At 40.3% G+C, this 16,413-nt stretch overlaps 1 protein-coding gene across 4 annotated transcripts in view; it reads left to right on the plus strand.

Moving 5' to 3' along the window:
• LOC124116159 (regulator of G-protein signaling 7-like) overlaps window positions 1–16,413 on the plus strand; it is a 142,776-nt gene that overhangs the window by 72,439 nt on the left and 53,924 nt on the right. For all 4 annotated transcript variants that reach the window (XM_046477391.2, XM_046477392.2, XM_046477393.2 and 1 more), the window contains exon 2: window positions 2,350–2,446. In XM_046477391.2, coding sequence (XP_046333347.1) covers window positions 2,350–2,446 — 97 coding nt within the window. The remainder of the gene's footprint in view (window positions 1–2,349; window positions 2,447–16,413) is intronic.

Consider the following 16,413-nt stretch of genomic DNA (forward strand, 5'->3'; position numbering starts at 1 on the left):
TACAGACCACCGTCATATAGCCAGAATATGGCTGAGTACGGCGTTAAACAACCAACCAACCAACTATAACTTAAATTCACGTCTATGCCCTGTAGTATTTGTGACCAGGGATAGAGATATATATGTGAATAAAAAAATAATAATAAAGACAATAAAAATAATTTCCAAGAAAAAATTAAGTACTCTTAGAACAGACCTGCAGCATTCTTAACCAGCGCCCGATTCCACAAAGCAATCTTAGCTCTAAGATGATCGTAGCTTCTATACTTCAACATAGACTTACTATAGTCGTAGTGCTGTGATGATCGTAGCCTCTATACTTCAACATAGACTTACTATAGTCATAGTGCTGTGATGATCGTAGCTGCCATACTTCAACATAGACTTACTATAGTCGTTGTGTTGTGATGATCGTATCTCCCATACTTCAACATAGACTTACTATAGTCGTAGTGCTGTGATGATCGTAGCTGCCATACTTCAACATAGACTTACTATAGTCGTAGTGCTGTGATGATCGTAGCTCCCATACTTCAACATAGACTTACTATAGTCGTAGTGCTGTGATGATCGTAGCTCCCATACTTCAACATAGACTTACTATAGTCATAGTGCTGTGATGATCGTAGCTCCCATACTTCAACATAGACTTACTATAGTCGTAGTGCTGTGATGATCGTAGCTCCCATACTTCAACATAGTCTTACTATAGTCGTAGAGCTGTTATGATCGTAGCTCCCATACTTCAACATAGTCTTACTATAGTCGTAGAGCTGTGATGATCGTAGCTGCCATACTTCAACATAGACTTACTATAGTCATAGTGCTGTGATGATCATAGCTCCCATACTTCAACATAGACTTACTATAGTTGTGGCAATAAGATTGCATTATTGAACATGGCCCAGGCCCTTAAGCCCTAGGTGTAGGATGAAACCACATTTCTAGCTGACTTATTAATCATAGCTGCATTAGTATGGTTGTCATCAATTAGTATGATTCTGATGGATTAGTGCGATTGGGCATTGATCAGTGTGATTGTCATTGATTACTGCAATTGGCATTGAATAGTGAGGTTTTCATTGATTCATCTGACTGTAATTGACAAGTGTGATTGCATACTTGCCCACTGTACCAGCTGGTTCTATGGGCTAGTGGTTGAGACTAAATCTAGTTGTCTGCACCCCAGTTGATTAAAACATCCTATTTCTACCAGTGTGTCAAAATAGTGCATATGATTGACCTATGTCTACTGTTTCTTAGCTCACCTAACCATTTTCCCTGTATCAAAATGCTCACATAATGCTGATTTGATTTTAAACATGGTCCCAATCGCAGCCATATTGAATTTGACAGGTTGGCCCATTTTTTAGCAATTTTTTATCTGTCATTGTGAAATTTGATAATCAGTAAGTAGGTGGTGGGTAATAGTATATACATTTATTCATGTTATTTGCTTTTTACCCTGCTAAAGCCTATCATTATGAGTATGTTTTTATGCCGCTTTTAGCAATATTCCATGAATATCACAGCATTAGACACCAGAAATGGGCTTCACATATTGTCCCTTTTGAGGAATCGAACCCAGATCTTCGGTGTGACGAGCCAAGCTTTAATCACAAGGCTACACCACTGCTCCCCCTATCATGAAATACACTTGCTTGTTACCCTTTGTCCTGACCCTGTATGATTAATGTTGCAGAGTTCAGGTGAGCTACGGACTCATTCAGTAATTACAAAGAAAGCAAATTCAGTGAGCAACTTTATGTGATATCAGCAAGAAATAGGACAAGATATCTTGAGGTTTTTGTGTGGTGACCCTTGTGTTATATCCATTGGCTTTTGCACTGATTCAGTGATTGAAATGTAAGCGTGTAGTTCTGATTTGTTAATAGGGAAGGTAACCTGATGATGGATGTCTGGTGATTATTTTTAATGAAAGTAAGTGAGTTTGGTTTAACACTGCTAAGAAGACAGGGCCAACGGGGCCCCTTATTAGAAGTGAGGCCATCCTGATGGTATATCACCGGTGTACAGACTACTACTGGTCTGTTTGGGTGAAATTTCCTGGAGGTGTTTCTTTGATTGGCAAGACTAAGAGTTAATTCCCTTTCCAGATCAATCAATTTTAACAGGCAAAACAAGGAATATTAAATAAATCTTGATGTTTTCATTTTATCCCACAGTTGTGAAATAATGCTTCAGTTGATCAAAAAACCAAATGCCGAAAACCGTAACTGACCGTCATTAATGCTTTGTTGTGTGTGGGTATCAACATTCTTCTCACTATGAAACGGTACCATTTTCTCTGTTTAACATCCTAAGTCTATGGTGATTGTTGTGTTGCAGATGGAAGCAATAGTGGACCGGATGCAGGATGAGGCAACGGGTGTTCCTGTACGAACCGTCAAAAGCTTCATGTCCAAAGTGCCAAGTGTATTCACAGGTAGGCGCAATTCATTAGCTTTATACCAACTCTGTGTAGTGTAGTAAAATTGCATGGTGTCATATTTTACATGTTATATATTTAAACATGTCATACAAGCATCAAACATGTCATACAAGCATTGATTTCATGCCATCAAACATGTCATACCAGCAGTGATGTCATGCCATCAAACATGTCGTACAAGCACTGATGTCATGCCATCAAACATGTCATACCAGCAGTGATGTCATGCCATCAAACATGTCATACCAGCAGTGATGTCATGCCATCAAACATGTCGTACAAGCACTGATTTCATGCCATCAAACATGTCATACCAGCAGTGATGTCATGCAATCAAACATGTCATACCAGCAGTGATGTCATGTCATCAAACATGTCGTACAAGCACTGATTTCATGCCATCAAACATGTCATACCAGCAGTGATGTCATGCCATCAAACATGTCATACCTTCCAGCATGTCCCATGTAGCAGCTAAATAATCTCAAAGTCTGTTGCATTGTTTCCATTTGCTACAAATGTCATCAGTTTTTGTTCGTTAAAAAACACATCTTTGTTGACATTTTTAACAGTTGAATACATTCAGGTGAGCTACAGTGTTGTTATTTTGCCCAGCCAAGAACACTCAAAAATACATTCACAATATCAAAAATAAATGTATCATTTACAACAAAGGAAATTTCATTATCTAAAAACTATTTCTAAATATCAAATGGCCAATGATTGACAAGAAGAAACCAAATTTACTGGCCTGCCATGCTTGTTTTAAACTCTTATCTTATAACATTTAACAAAAGCTTCAATTTATTTGTCTACAATCAATTAACAGAGATCACGATGACTGCAATGTGATGTACAAACTTTGAAGAAGGTTTATTGTCGTTACCATAGTTTCTCAAGTAATACGATAATGTGATTTATACAGTTAAACAGGCATGTGTATTTCATAATGATAGGCCGTAGCAGGGTAAAAGGAATCAACGTACCATTATAAAATTACAATGTTATTCCTCAACCTACAATACCTATTTACTGATTGCTAAATTCAGCAATGATAGATACCAAAATGGCTCAATAATGAGACAAGATGTCAACACTTTGCAATTGAATTTTTTTGGCTCCCTCAGGACTTGTAAAGTACTGTTTTGAGGAGATAAAATACAAATTCATTTTCCAATTTGGCCCCTGGTGACTATATTGTATGTGGCCCTAATCTCATAAGAAATGACATCTAAATTATATTTAAAGTAAAGAGATATTTTGTTATTTGTTCTGCTTTGCAGGATTAATTTTAGACATTAACACATTAGTGATTTTTAAATCACATCTCGATCTCATCTTTAGTGAAATGGAAGTGAAAAAAACCCATTTAGGGAGTGATATGAAAACACATTCAGTCATTTTTTGTTAATGATAATATCTGTGTGTTTTCGATGATGAAGTACTGTAGTTATCATGGGGACACACTTTTGGAGAGGAGAGCCTCGCTTTAGGAAACTCATGACCCATAGTTACAAAATAAGACAAAGGCCTTACCAATGTAGACCCAATATGTTTTCTTGTTTTATCAATAAATAATAACTTACCATATTATTTTCAAAATTGAAAAATGGAATGCTGTTGTTGTTACTTTTACTGGGTACATTTTTAGTTATCTTGATTTATCTCCTGCCCAAATGAAGTTCTGAGGAGGATATAGAGTCGGCTTCATCCATCTGTCAAGTTTTTTAATTCGTAAACAGACTTACATGAGTCAAACAGTGAACTGGTGCTTTTTTATTTTGTTTTAAAAAGAATGTTGTGTTCCTAGGGCAATTTGGGTTTAAATGGGGGTACGGTTTGTCAACCAGTCAATATTCCTCAATGAAACTTTGTTATGCACATCAGGCATTCCAAGTCAACAACAACTTGACCTTAAATTGAAACGGAGTAGGGTTCATTTTCATAGTGAAATGGTCATTAATTGTACAATGTTTGTGAGGCTGTATGCCCTACAGGCAAGTACTGAAATGGTGCTTTTTGTTCTTAAGGTTTTTCTAACGCAATGACGAGTTGAACTTTGGTTCAAATGAGGGTTTTACTTTACGTAATTCATAAGCCAGGGCTTTACCTTGACCTACAAAACTAGGGGTCCAGAGGACCATCAATAATTAATGTCAAGGGTCCCTACAGGAAGTATGAGGGTCCTGCGAAGTAATGAAATGGTGTAGTGTACTGTGAGATTTGATAATCACTTTAATTGCATGACCTTTAATCTTTTCAAGATTTGGGTATAATCGATATTATCACACGTCCTTCTTGATGCAATATCCATTCTCTGGGATGTTGACTGATTCAGATCCATAATGACCCAAGATTTGTTAACAAGTTTGTAACGATATAGAAGGATTTCAGAAGTTGAGAAATTCATGATCATGCCATCTGTCCCTGCAAAATCACAATTGATTATAACATGTTACGTTAGGCCTTATATTTTTTGTTAGTTAGTTTACAAACTTTGGGACCTAAAATTCACTGTAGGTGGTCAAAAAGTACATAATTAATTTTCAAACTCTTGATAAGTACTTTCATTGATGATTGAAAAACAAACTTGTAGGTCACACCATCACAGAAGTATGATCGCAAATCGATACCGAAAGATAATTGCTTCGTCTTTGCTAAAGATGTTTATACATATTATTTACCATTACATAAAAACAGTGGTTATAAAATCTTGTGTGTGTTATTTTTCATTTCACCTAATTGTAGACTAGAGTCAGCCATGTAGTTTTTTGGACAAAAGTCTTCTTTTTTGTTTTCAATTTCAGATTTATTTTGTCAGTCAGTCTCATAAACCAACTAAAAAAATAATAGGGCCTTAACATAGAACTGGATCCAATTTTCTTTGTGTCTCAAAAGAGCAATTACCGTAGTTTTCAGGTAGGCTGATGTATAAGAATCCCGTTGATGCCCAGCCGCCCACGCCTCCATTCAACAGATGGCCACCGTAACATAGTGGAGAAATGCAGCTATTTTGGGAAGCAGACAACTTATTTCATTGGTTGACGTATTGCGTTTGTAGCAGAAATAATGACAATAAAACTCGGTTCCTATTTATATTGCTTCAGGATGCCAGATGATTGAAACTGGTGATGAGAAGGAAGAAGGGCTTCAAATAGGGAGCGAGATGCTTGTCCAGTACGGACTGAAATGTAGAATCCCAGAAAAGAGTATTTTTATCCCTATTGAGATTTAGGTAAAAAATTGCTTTCTTGAAATAGATTGACAAAATTGGGAATAGGAAGTCCAGGGTGAAATTCCATTGCTATTTCTGAAAAATGTAGACGTCACACATCAGTTTTCTGAGTTTTCATGACCATCTTCAGCTTTAGAAATTCAGTTTTTAAAGACTAGTCATGAGGGTTAATATAAAGCTTCTTTCACTGATCCTCAGAGTTTGCAGCTAGGCCTGCTTGGGCATGAACAAATGTATGATATTTTTAATTTTCTGTCAGTTTTATTCAGTTCCAATTTGTAGCAAAACTGAAGCTTTAAGAACTGGTTCAGAATTATGGCCCCCAAACGCTACCAGCCAATAAGGACAATCATTGGATTGTCACTTGTCCTCAACACAATTTGATAGTCTCAGGATAGAGGACTAGCATACATTTTGCAGCTGATCTTGAAGTGTGTTATTTGAAGGGAAATCTATTCTAATTTGGTGTTTCATGTAAAGTGTTCCCATTCATCAGACCTATACCGTTGGTTCCTTGTCATAAAGCTGTGTTATTAGAAACTATCAGTTAAAGAGTGGGTGGGCTTTACACTGCTATAAGCTACAGCCCAGCTATACCTGAATGGAATTCACCCACGTGGACATGATGTCTATCACTATACAACTGTCTTGTTATATATATTTAACTAATCTGAAAAAAGTGGATTTCAAAATACACTGGTCGTATATATTTGTCCTAGGAGAAATGTCAGAAATGGAAGATTCATATTTGTGAAATGTTGATGGCTGGGTAGCCACGTGGTTAAAGCGTTCACTTGTCATGCCGAAGGCCTGGGTTTGATTCCCATCATGGATATAATGCGTAAAGCCCATTTCTGGTATCGCTCTCTATGACATTGCTGAAATAAAGCTGAAATTGGTCTCAAACCAAAATCTCTCATGAATTTTTTTTAACATCTCTTGTATTCATTAATAATCAATGGACAAACAATATTCATAGTTACACGTAACGTTGAAGGTAAAGTTTGAAGCAATAAGGCTTGTCTCAGGCCACTTGTGTTACTTTAGTCTGACAAAATGAAGCACTGTGAAGCAATGTTCTTGTCAGATTAGTGTGGATGTCGGGTCAGGCTGACAATTTCTTAATTAATATCATGAAAGTTGGTGGCTGATACGACAATGCGTATTAATGAACTAAAAATATGACTTCGCGTTATCTCCGGATTTCGCATCTGTCCAACTCAGGTTTGATTCATAATCAAATTATTAATAAATCATTGTGCGTGGTCGGACTTTTTGTCCATGCTAAGCTACTTGGTCAACAGATGAAACAATTCACACTGAGAATAATTCTGTCAGCCTCAGCAAGAGCGATTTGTCAAATTTAGGCGAGAGATATTTCATTTTTGTTTTACAGATGTATGCCAAGATGAAAGATAACAAGAAAAATATAAAATCATGTAATCATTGATTTGCATCTAATTTTTCTCGAAACACTTGCTTGGAATAAAATGATATAAAAAAATACTTACAATTCTTTTATAAACAAGATATATACATTGTTTTTTCAACAAATGTTTGGAAATAAATTTATTTTATCATTTGAAAAATGTGTAGGTTCTTACGTAAAACAAAAAAATAAATAGGTCTGGCCTTGGAAACCCTGCACTGAGCCCTGCCACACCAGAGCAGTCTTAAAAGTTTTCATTTCGTTCATTTTGGATGACTATTCTAGTGATGTATTATTAGTTGTAGAATTTGATATTGGTTAATGCTTGTAACAGTCCAGTGTATTTAACTCACCATTGAGGGTGCTCATTAAGTGTATTCATGCTTATTTTAGGAAAATGGAAATTGATTGGCCAGGTGATTTATAACCTGTCAACCCAGGGTGGCGTTAACGTGGGAAAGCTACATGTGATAATAGAGTTATCTGCCCCTGTCCACAATGCGTACATACTTGGGGGGACATTATGTTATTGATGACAGCAAAGCAATATGAAAATCCTGAGCAAATGTTAGATGCTCCCTGATCAATAACAGCCTATCATTGGTGACTTTGCACAATGAAAAGCAGGCTGCAGTGTAAACGACTCACAAAAATGTTCCCCGGATTGATTGGCATTGGTTTAGCTTGTTCGGTCATGACCCCATAACTTCTCTTGAAGCCATATTTCTTTCACAATGTACTGTCAATCTTCTGATTTCTTCCCAAATGACTGTGTGAAGTTGAGGTGTATTGTGGTGTAGTGACAACAAGAACAATCAAATCGTCATTTCGGCAGGTCCACATGCTGAAAATGCTGTTTGCGTAACGACTGAACAATTATGATAATGGCTGAACGATAAACATCTGAGTTTTTATCCCACCCCTAAAACTTTCTGTTTGCTTTGTGTGGTTGGGATCATTTGGTCTTAGTTGTAAGATTCATGGGAGAAAGATTTGTTCGCCATTATGTATGTTTGTCCATAGAACACCATCAATCAGAGATCTTTGTTTGATGTTTTCAAACTTGAAGCCTCAAATTGATTGATTCCTTAAAGAAAGGCATCATCAATAACTGAACCAATCACTACTGGGAAGATTAGGCATCAAGTCCCATCAGCCACAGAGTCCATCATGATAGCTGATCATAGGGACCTGATTGAGGTCACTGGAACAGGGGGTCCTTCTTGACCTAGTTAGAGAGAAAGTGGGTCAAATATGGACGACCACTAATAACAGACGCATAAACTAGAAAATTGGCACCTTGTTAGCACAAACAGAAGGATTCAAAAGACTCATGAAAGCAGTTAATTAAGTATATATACATGAACCACCATATACATGCCGGTATAAAGTCTTAAATAGGCTGGTCTTGTAGGAGGGGCGAGTTAATTGACACTGTGAAGAACAGAATTCTTGAAGGATAAATCTTTTCTACAGATCCCAGCTGACAATGTTAGTCTGTATATTGGTCCCAGCTGACAATGTCAGTCTGTATATTGGTCCTAGCTTGCAATGTCAGTCTGTATATTTGTCCTAGCTGGCAACAACACTCTGTATATTGGTCCCAGCTGGCAATGTCAGTCTGTATATTGGTCCTAGCTGGCAATGTCAGTCTGTATATTGGTCCTAGCTGACAATGTCAGTCTGTATATTGGTCCTAGCTAACAATGTCAGTCTGTATATTGGTCCTAGCTGGCAATGTCAGTCTGTATATTGGACCTAGCTGGCAATGTTAGTCTGTATATTGGTCCTAGCTGACAATGTCAGTCTGTATATTGGTCCTAGCTGACAATGTCAGTCTGTATATTGGACCTAGCTGGCAATGTTAGTCTGTATATTGGTCCTAGCTGACAATGTCAGTCTGTATATTGGTCCTAGCTGACAATGTCAGTCTGTATATTGGTCCTAGCTAACAATGTCAGTCTGTATATTGGACCTAGCTGACAATGTCAGTCTGTATATTGGTCCTAGCTGGCAATGTCAGTCTGTATATTGGTCCTAGCTGACAATTTCAGTCTGTATATTGGTCCTAGCTGGCAATGTCAGTCTGTATATTGGTCCTAGCTGGCAACAACAGCCTGTATTTTGGTCCTAGCCAGTAGATCTGCATATTTCCTCTACTGGAGCAGACTCCCAATTTGAAACTGTTCCTGCAAGTATTGAGGTCAGTCCTCCGCTGCTGACCCTGCTTCCCAAACACCAGATCAGTGGAGGAGGACGCTTGTTTTTCCCACTTTGTGAGGATGGATGCCAGTTTCTGCATCTTTATGACAACACAGCGCCATTTTCTTACTCGTCCATCAAACTAGGGGATCGGAAGAAGGCAATCTTTAATTTTACCCACCATTTGTAGCGCATCAACACGAGATCAATACCTGAATAGTGCTGTCAAATTCCAGGCTAGTTTTTACTCCTCAAGTGCAAAATTTCAATCCTCTTGCAAATTTGTAATAAGTCCATGATTTCACATATCAGCGATTTGCATGGGAGGTAGTGGTTGTCTCACGAAGAGATGAAACAACTCATTTTGATCTTGGTCTGTTCATTAGACATATTGTCAGTGATGGCCACATTGAAGTCTGATAGGGCATGTATGTTGAATACATGTATTGTTGTGGGTGCAGCTGGTGCCAACAAGGCCATTTGCTAACAAGGTCGCTGAAATGTCACAAGTTCATGAATACCATCGCATATTGTTGGAGTGTTATTCAACAATCATATATCAATGTTCTTGTCGGAGGAATGGGGATTTCTTTTCAAGAATCTCATGTTTGGAGAATATAGGATCAAGAATGAATTTTCCACTTAAGATAATATATACATTGGAAGGTTTTAGTTGGGATTTCTTATGAAATTCCTGGATCTGTCTTTGATCGTTCAGTTAAGTTGGATAATTACCCTTTTTCGAACCATCATTTGCACTTTTTCTTTAATACTTCGTGGTGCTTTGAATAATGGTTCAGTTATATGTTAGTTTGTCAGCTTTATGTTTTGAGTAAAGCCTTAAGTAATGCTTGATATCATAGCAGGCCTAATTTTTTAACTAGTTGCCATATGGCTACAAGTACTTTTTTTGTTTAGCTGGATGTAAAATCAACAAAACAAGCCAGAATATTTTGCATTTGCACGAAAAGATGGAAATGATAACTTAGATGTAAGTTTGACAACTTTTAGAAATATTTTTGTTGATTGTTTTATTTCTTTGTATAATATATTTAAAGATTTGCTTGAAACTTCTATATTTTGATCTTCGACATGTTCGATGTAGACCCGATGTCGAAGTGTGTGTCCGAGAATTTTATTTTCAATAACATTGCAGAAAATAGTGGATATTTTTTTAATCTATCAATAAAAAATTATAAATTGAAATTGAATACGTATTTCAGACATTGTGAAATGTGATAGATTTAATAAATGAATGATATGACAGGTAGGTTCATAAAATTATATAAAGTATTTTGACGTGACTACGGCTTGGCCGGTTTTATCGGCCTACAGTGTCTGGGGACTCGAGGCTTCTTGGCCGGTGTTCCGGCCGAAGGTGTTGAAAGAGTTTACGTAACTGAATCCCTCGTAATGGTAACTGAATCCCTCGTTATGCTGCATTGGGCAATGAGAATGTTAATGAAACAGACAATGAGTATGGTAAATGCGTTCTATTGCGACCATGAAAACACTGGCGATTGAGAAAATGGCGTCGCAAATGTCAATCAAATTATTTATGTATGTGAAGCAATAGAATTTAGTCGCCACAGATATTTTTGAAGGTAGCCATTTGGTGACCTCTGAATTTAAGTCAGACAAATTTAAATTTAGGTCGCATTGGCGACTGTTTTAGTGGCAACTTTGAGGCCTACATGGACATGTACCACTTTGGAGAAACGTACAATCATGGGTGCAGAACTTATGAACCTCGGGTTATAGGTAATGAGGGTGAATCTGGGATTCGAAGCCATTATCAAAGGGTTCTGGCACACTAGCGATAAGACTCTGGATAGCACATTGTTTCATGGCATGTGTGTTGTCGGTTAGGTCAGTATCCATAACAACCACTTTTGATTACAAATTCGAAATATTGAGCACAACGTTTGCATAAAAGTTTCCAAAGTATCCATTGAAAGATTTTAGTTTGACCCTTCTTTTAATCTTCTGCATCGGATGTTGCATCAGACCTTGCATTTTGGAGATTTGCTACCTCCTAATAGGTACAAGGAGCTGGTGGTTGTTAAGTTACAATGAGCTGGTGGTTGTCAAGCTACAATGAGCTGGTTGTTGTTAGGTTACAATGCGCAGGTGGTTGTCAAGCTACAATGAGCTGGTGGTTGTCAAGATGCAATGAGCTGGTGGTTGTTAAGCTTCAATGAGCTGGTGGTTGTCATGCTACTATGAGTTGGTGGTTGTCAAGATGCAATGAGCTGGTGGTTGTCAAGCTACAATGCGCTGGTGGTTGTCAAGCTACAATGAGTTGGTGGTTGTCAAGCTACAATGAGTTGGTGGTTGTTAAGCTATAATGAAGGGTGGTGATTGTCAAGCTACAATGAGTTGGTAGTGATTGTCAAGCTACAATGAGTTGGTGGTGATTGTCAAGCTACAATGAGCTGGTGGTTGTTAAGCTATAATGAAGGGTGCTGGTTGTCAAGCTACAATGAAGGGTGCTGGTTGTCAAGCTACACTGAAGGGTGCTGGTTGTCAAGCTATAATGAAGGGTGCTGGTTGTCAAGCTACAATGAAGGGTGCTGGTTGTCAAGCTACAATGAAGGGTGCTGGTTGTCAAGCTACAGTGAATGAAGGTGGTTGTCAAGCTACAAGGAAGGTTGGTGGTTGTCAAGCTACACAGGAGAATGGTGGTTGTCAAGCTACAGTGATTGGCAGTGGTTGGTCCCCCATACAGTCACAATGCACCAGGAATGTCCCCAAAGTCCCGATTCACATTGCTCGGCAGGGCTCAATGGAATTATTTCTTAATTAGCTCTCTTCCCTTGTTATTGATCAGCAATGAAGAATCCCAACTGAACAATACAACTGTGGCTAATTGTTTCTCCAAAAAAGTCTTATGCTAGTCATTTCAAAGCTGGAATCTTGTGAATGATATTGATGAGAATGGAGCTCTGCTTCTGTTGCCGATCCCCATGCAAGAAACCTCCATTGCCATCAGGTAATCAGTGAGCTCGCTATGCAAGATGTGGGTGATCTGGAGGTCTCTGTGGAGCGACGGCCTGGAGGACTGTATTGTTTAGGCATTTGTTTAGCATGATGGGCAGGCTATTTGCATAATGAGGACAGATTGGACTTTAATAGCCTATTGGCAATTGCTTGGCGATATATTTTAGAGAGAGCTCTATGTCCCTTCTTCTATTGTCCATGCTTTAGATTAATAATATTTTGTAACTGCTATTGATTATGCTGCGTCCATCTGTTTACAAAATAGGATTTCTTGCTCCCAAAATTTTGTGTTGAAAATTCAGAGGTACCTTGTTTATGAAAGAATAATATTCTGTATGTGCTATTATTGCAGAAGTAACGCCTTTATGGGATTATTTTCCAGACCTGAACTATGCTATTGTCTGGTTGGATCATTATAAACATGAATAGTATTTTGCTGCCAGACAAATGGTAATTAATTTTGCTAATCCCCTAAGCTAATGAAGAAGTATTGGCTTCAGGGTAAAAGTCATATTTTATGTCGTGTCTGGAATTAGTTTTATCAGAACTTTTGATTGACATTCTATGGAGTAAAGACAACAGCAAATTGCATAGTCAGCAAGACATAGTTGTCTTAAGTCAGTTGCTCCTTGTATATCAGGAAGTACATTAAGACCAATCAGAGATACACATGTGTGTCACCTTTCACACATTTTAGATGAGGCTTGCCCTTTGGCAACAAAAATCAGTCGCAAGCCAATCCACATGACTCTCAGGGTTATTTTCCTTCAAAGAGCTTTTTCCTTCACTTTCACTAGTTTTACTTTCATTTTATTTTCATTGAGGATTTTGATCTTTGGGACCCCTCCCTTTTAAAAAGGCTGGATCTGCCCTTGTTTACTCTTTGCAAAGAGTTATGTAAATGGACGTTTTTCCTCATTGTCCATGCCTTCATGCCATGCCTTCATGTCTTCAGGGGACTGAATCTATCTCAGATGAAGGAAATCCCTGAATTCAGTTACCTGTTGTTGGCTGTAAAGGAAGATGTTGGTGTTCCAGCTTCATGGCACTGGACATTGGGTCAGGACTCTTCCCTTGACATCCAGGCCATGATGCCATACTATTGGGCAGCAGTCGCAGCACCTTGTCCAGCCCATGATACCTTACTATTGGGCATCAGCTTCAGCACCTTGTCCAGCCCATGATACCTTACTATTGTGCAGCGGCCTCAACACCTTGTCCAGACCATGATACCTTACTATTGGGCAGCAGCCTCAGCATCTTGTCCAGCCCATGATACCTTACTATTGGGCGGCTGCCTCAGCACCTTGTCCAGCCCATGACACCTCACTATTGGGCAGCTGCCTCAGCATCTTGTTCGGCCCATGACACCTTACTATTGGGCAGCAGCCACAGCACCTTGTCCAGCCCATGACACCTCACTTTTGGGCAGCTGCCTCAGCATCTTGTTCGGCCCATGACACCTTACTATTGGGCAGCTGCCTCAACACCTTGTCCAGCCCATGATACATTACTATTAGGCAGCTGCCTCAGCATCTTGTTTGGCCCATGATACCTTAGTATTGGGCAGCAGCCAGAGTACCTTGTCCAGCCCATGACACCTTACTATTGAGCAGCTGCCTCAGCATTTTGTCCATCCCATGATACCTTACTGTTGGGCAGCAGCCACATCATCTTGTCCAGCCCATGATACATTACTATTGGGCAGCTGCCTCAGCACCTTGTCCAGCCCATGACACCTCACTATTGGGCAGCAGCCACAGCACCTTGTCCATCCCATGATACCTTACTGTTGGGCAGCAGCCACAGCACCTTGTCCAGCCCATGATACCTTACTGTTGGGCAGCAGCCACAGCACCTTGTCCAGACCATGATACCTTACTATTGGGCAGCAGCCACAGCATCTTGTCCAGACCATGATACCTTACTATTGGGCAGCTGCCTCAGCACCTTGTCCAGCCCATGACACCTCACTATTGGGCAGCTGCCTCAGCATCTTGTTCGGCCCATGACACCTTACTATTGGGCAGCAGCCACAGCACCTTGTCCAGCCCATGACACCTCACTATTGGGCAGCTGCCTCAGCATCTTGTTCGGCCCATGACACCTTACTATTGAGCAGCTGCCTCAGCATTTTGTCCATCCCATGATACCTTACTGTTGGGCAGCAGCCACAGCATCTTGTCCAGCCCATGATACATTACTATTGGGCAGCTGCCTCAGCACCTTGTCCAGCCCATGACACCTCACTATTGGGCAGCAGCCACAGCACCTTGTCCATCCCATGATACCTTACTGTTGGGCAGCAGCCACAGCACCTTGTCCAGCCCATGACACCTCACTTTTGGGCAGCTGCCTCAGCATCTTGTTCGGCCCATGACACCTTACTATTGGGCAGCTGCCTCAACACCTTGTCCAGCCCATGATACATTACTATTAGGCAGCTGCCTCAGCATCTTGTTTGGCCCATGATACCTTAGTATTGGGCAGCAGCCACAGTACCTTGTCCAGCCCATGACACCTTACTATTGAGCAGCTGCCTCAGCATTTTGTCCATCCCATGATACCTTACTGTTGGGCAGCAGCCACATCATCTTGTCCAGCCCATGATACATTACTATTGGGCAGCTGCCTCAGCACCTTGTCCAGCCCATGACACCTCACTATTGGGCAGCAGCCACAGCACCTTGTCCATCCCATGATACCTTACTGTTGGGCAGCAGCCACAGCACCTTGTCCAGCCCATGATACCTTACTGTTGGGCAGCAGCCACAGCACCTTGTCCAGACCATGATACCTTACTATTGGGCAGCAGCCACAGCATCTTGTCCAGACCATGATACCTTACTATCTGGCAGCTGCCTCAGCACCTTGTCCAGCCCATGACACCTCACTATTGGGCAGCTGCCTCAGCATCTTGTTCGGCCCATGACACCTTACTATTGGGCAGCAGCCACAGCACCTTGTCCAGCCCATGACACCTCACTATTGGGCAGCTGCCTCAGCATCTTGTTCGGCCCATGACACCTTACTATTGAGCAGCTGCCTCAGCATTTTGTCCATCCCATGATACCTTACTGTTGGGCAGCAGCCACAGCATCTTGTCCAGCCCATGATACATTACTATTGGGCAGCTGCCTCAGCACCTTGTCCAGCCCATGACACCTCACTATTGGGCAGCAGCCACAGCACCTTGTCCATCCCATGATACCTTACTGTTGGACAGCAGCCACAGCACCTTGTCCAGCCCATGATACCTTACTGTTGGGCAGCAGCCACAGCACCTTGTCCAGCCCATGATACCTTACTGTTGGGCAGCAGCCACAGTACCTTGTCCATCCCATAATACCTTACTATTGGGCAGCAGCTTCAGCACCTCATCCAGCCCATGATACCTTACTATTGGGCAGCAGCTTCAGCACCTTGTCCAGACCATGATATTTTACTATTGGGCAGCAGCTTCAGCACCTTGTCCAGACCATGATAACTTACTATTGGGCAGCAGCTTCAGCACCTTGTCCAGACCATGATACCTTACTATTGGACAGCAGCTTCAGCATCTTGCCCAGACCAGTCTTAGCATCATTTGGTGATGGAGGGAGATGCTCTGTATCAGGAATATACTGTGTCACATATACACCACTGGTGTAACAAATTACAAGAGTAAGGAAAGTTTGGCAATTTGGACAGAAAGTAATCCGGAAATCTTGTTTCAAGGCCTGCATTATTGTTGCATTATTGTCTGGATTTACTGTCATACTGGAAACATGAATATTTAATGCCTTTGCCCTTGAGTATTGCTGATTAGGATTGGGTCATGTTGGATCCAGTAGTGGAGGACCTACTGAAGCTCATGTTACAGCATCAAAAGCGTTTCATTTTTCGTCCTGTTTGTGGAGGTTCATCATTCTGGAGACCTAGTTTGGAAGGAACTAATGACCTCAGAACTGAAATCCTGGGCTGAGAAAGATCCTGGCAGAAGCTGTGTGTTCACCAAGTGCAGACATAAGCTTCATGCTAGGGGCCTTCAAGGGATATTCCAGGGAAAAGTAAAAAGTGTCTGGAACAGTTTTATCATTAGTTCAATAGTTATGT

Source organism: Haliotis rufescens, unplaced genomic scaffold (assembly GCF_023055435.1).
Source record: "Haliotis rufescens isolate VD_foot unplaced genomic scaffold, xgHalRufe1.0.p SCAF_3, whole genome shotgun sequence".
Classification (NCBI taxonomy): Eukaryota; Metazoa; Mollusca; class Gastropoda; order Lepetellida; family Haliotidae; genus Haliotis; species Haliotis rufescens.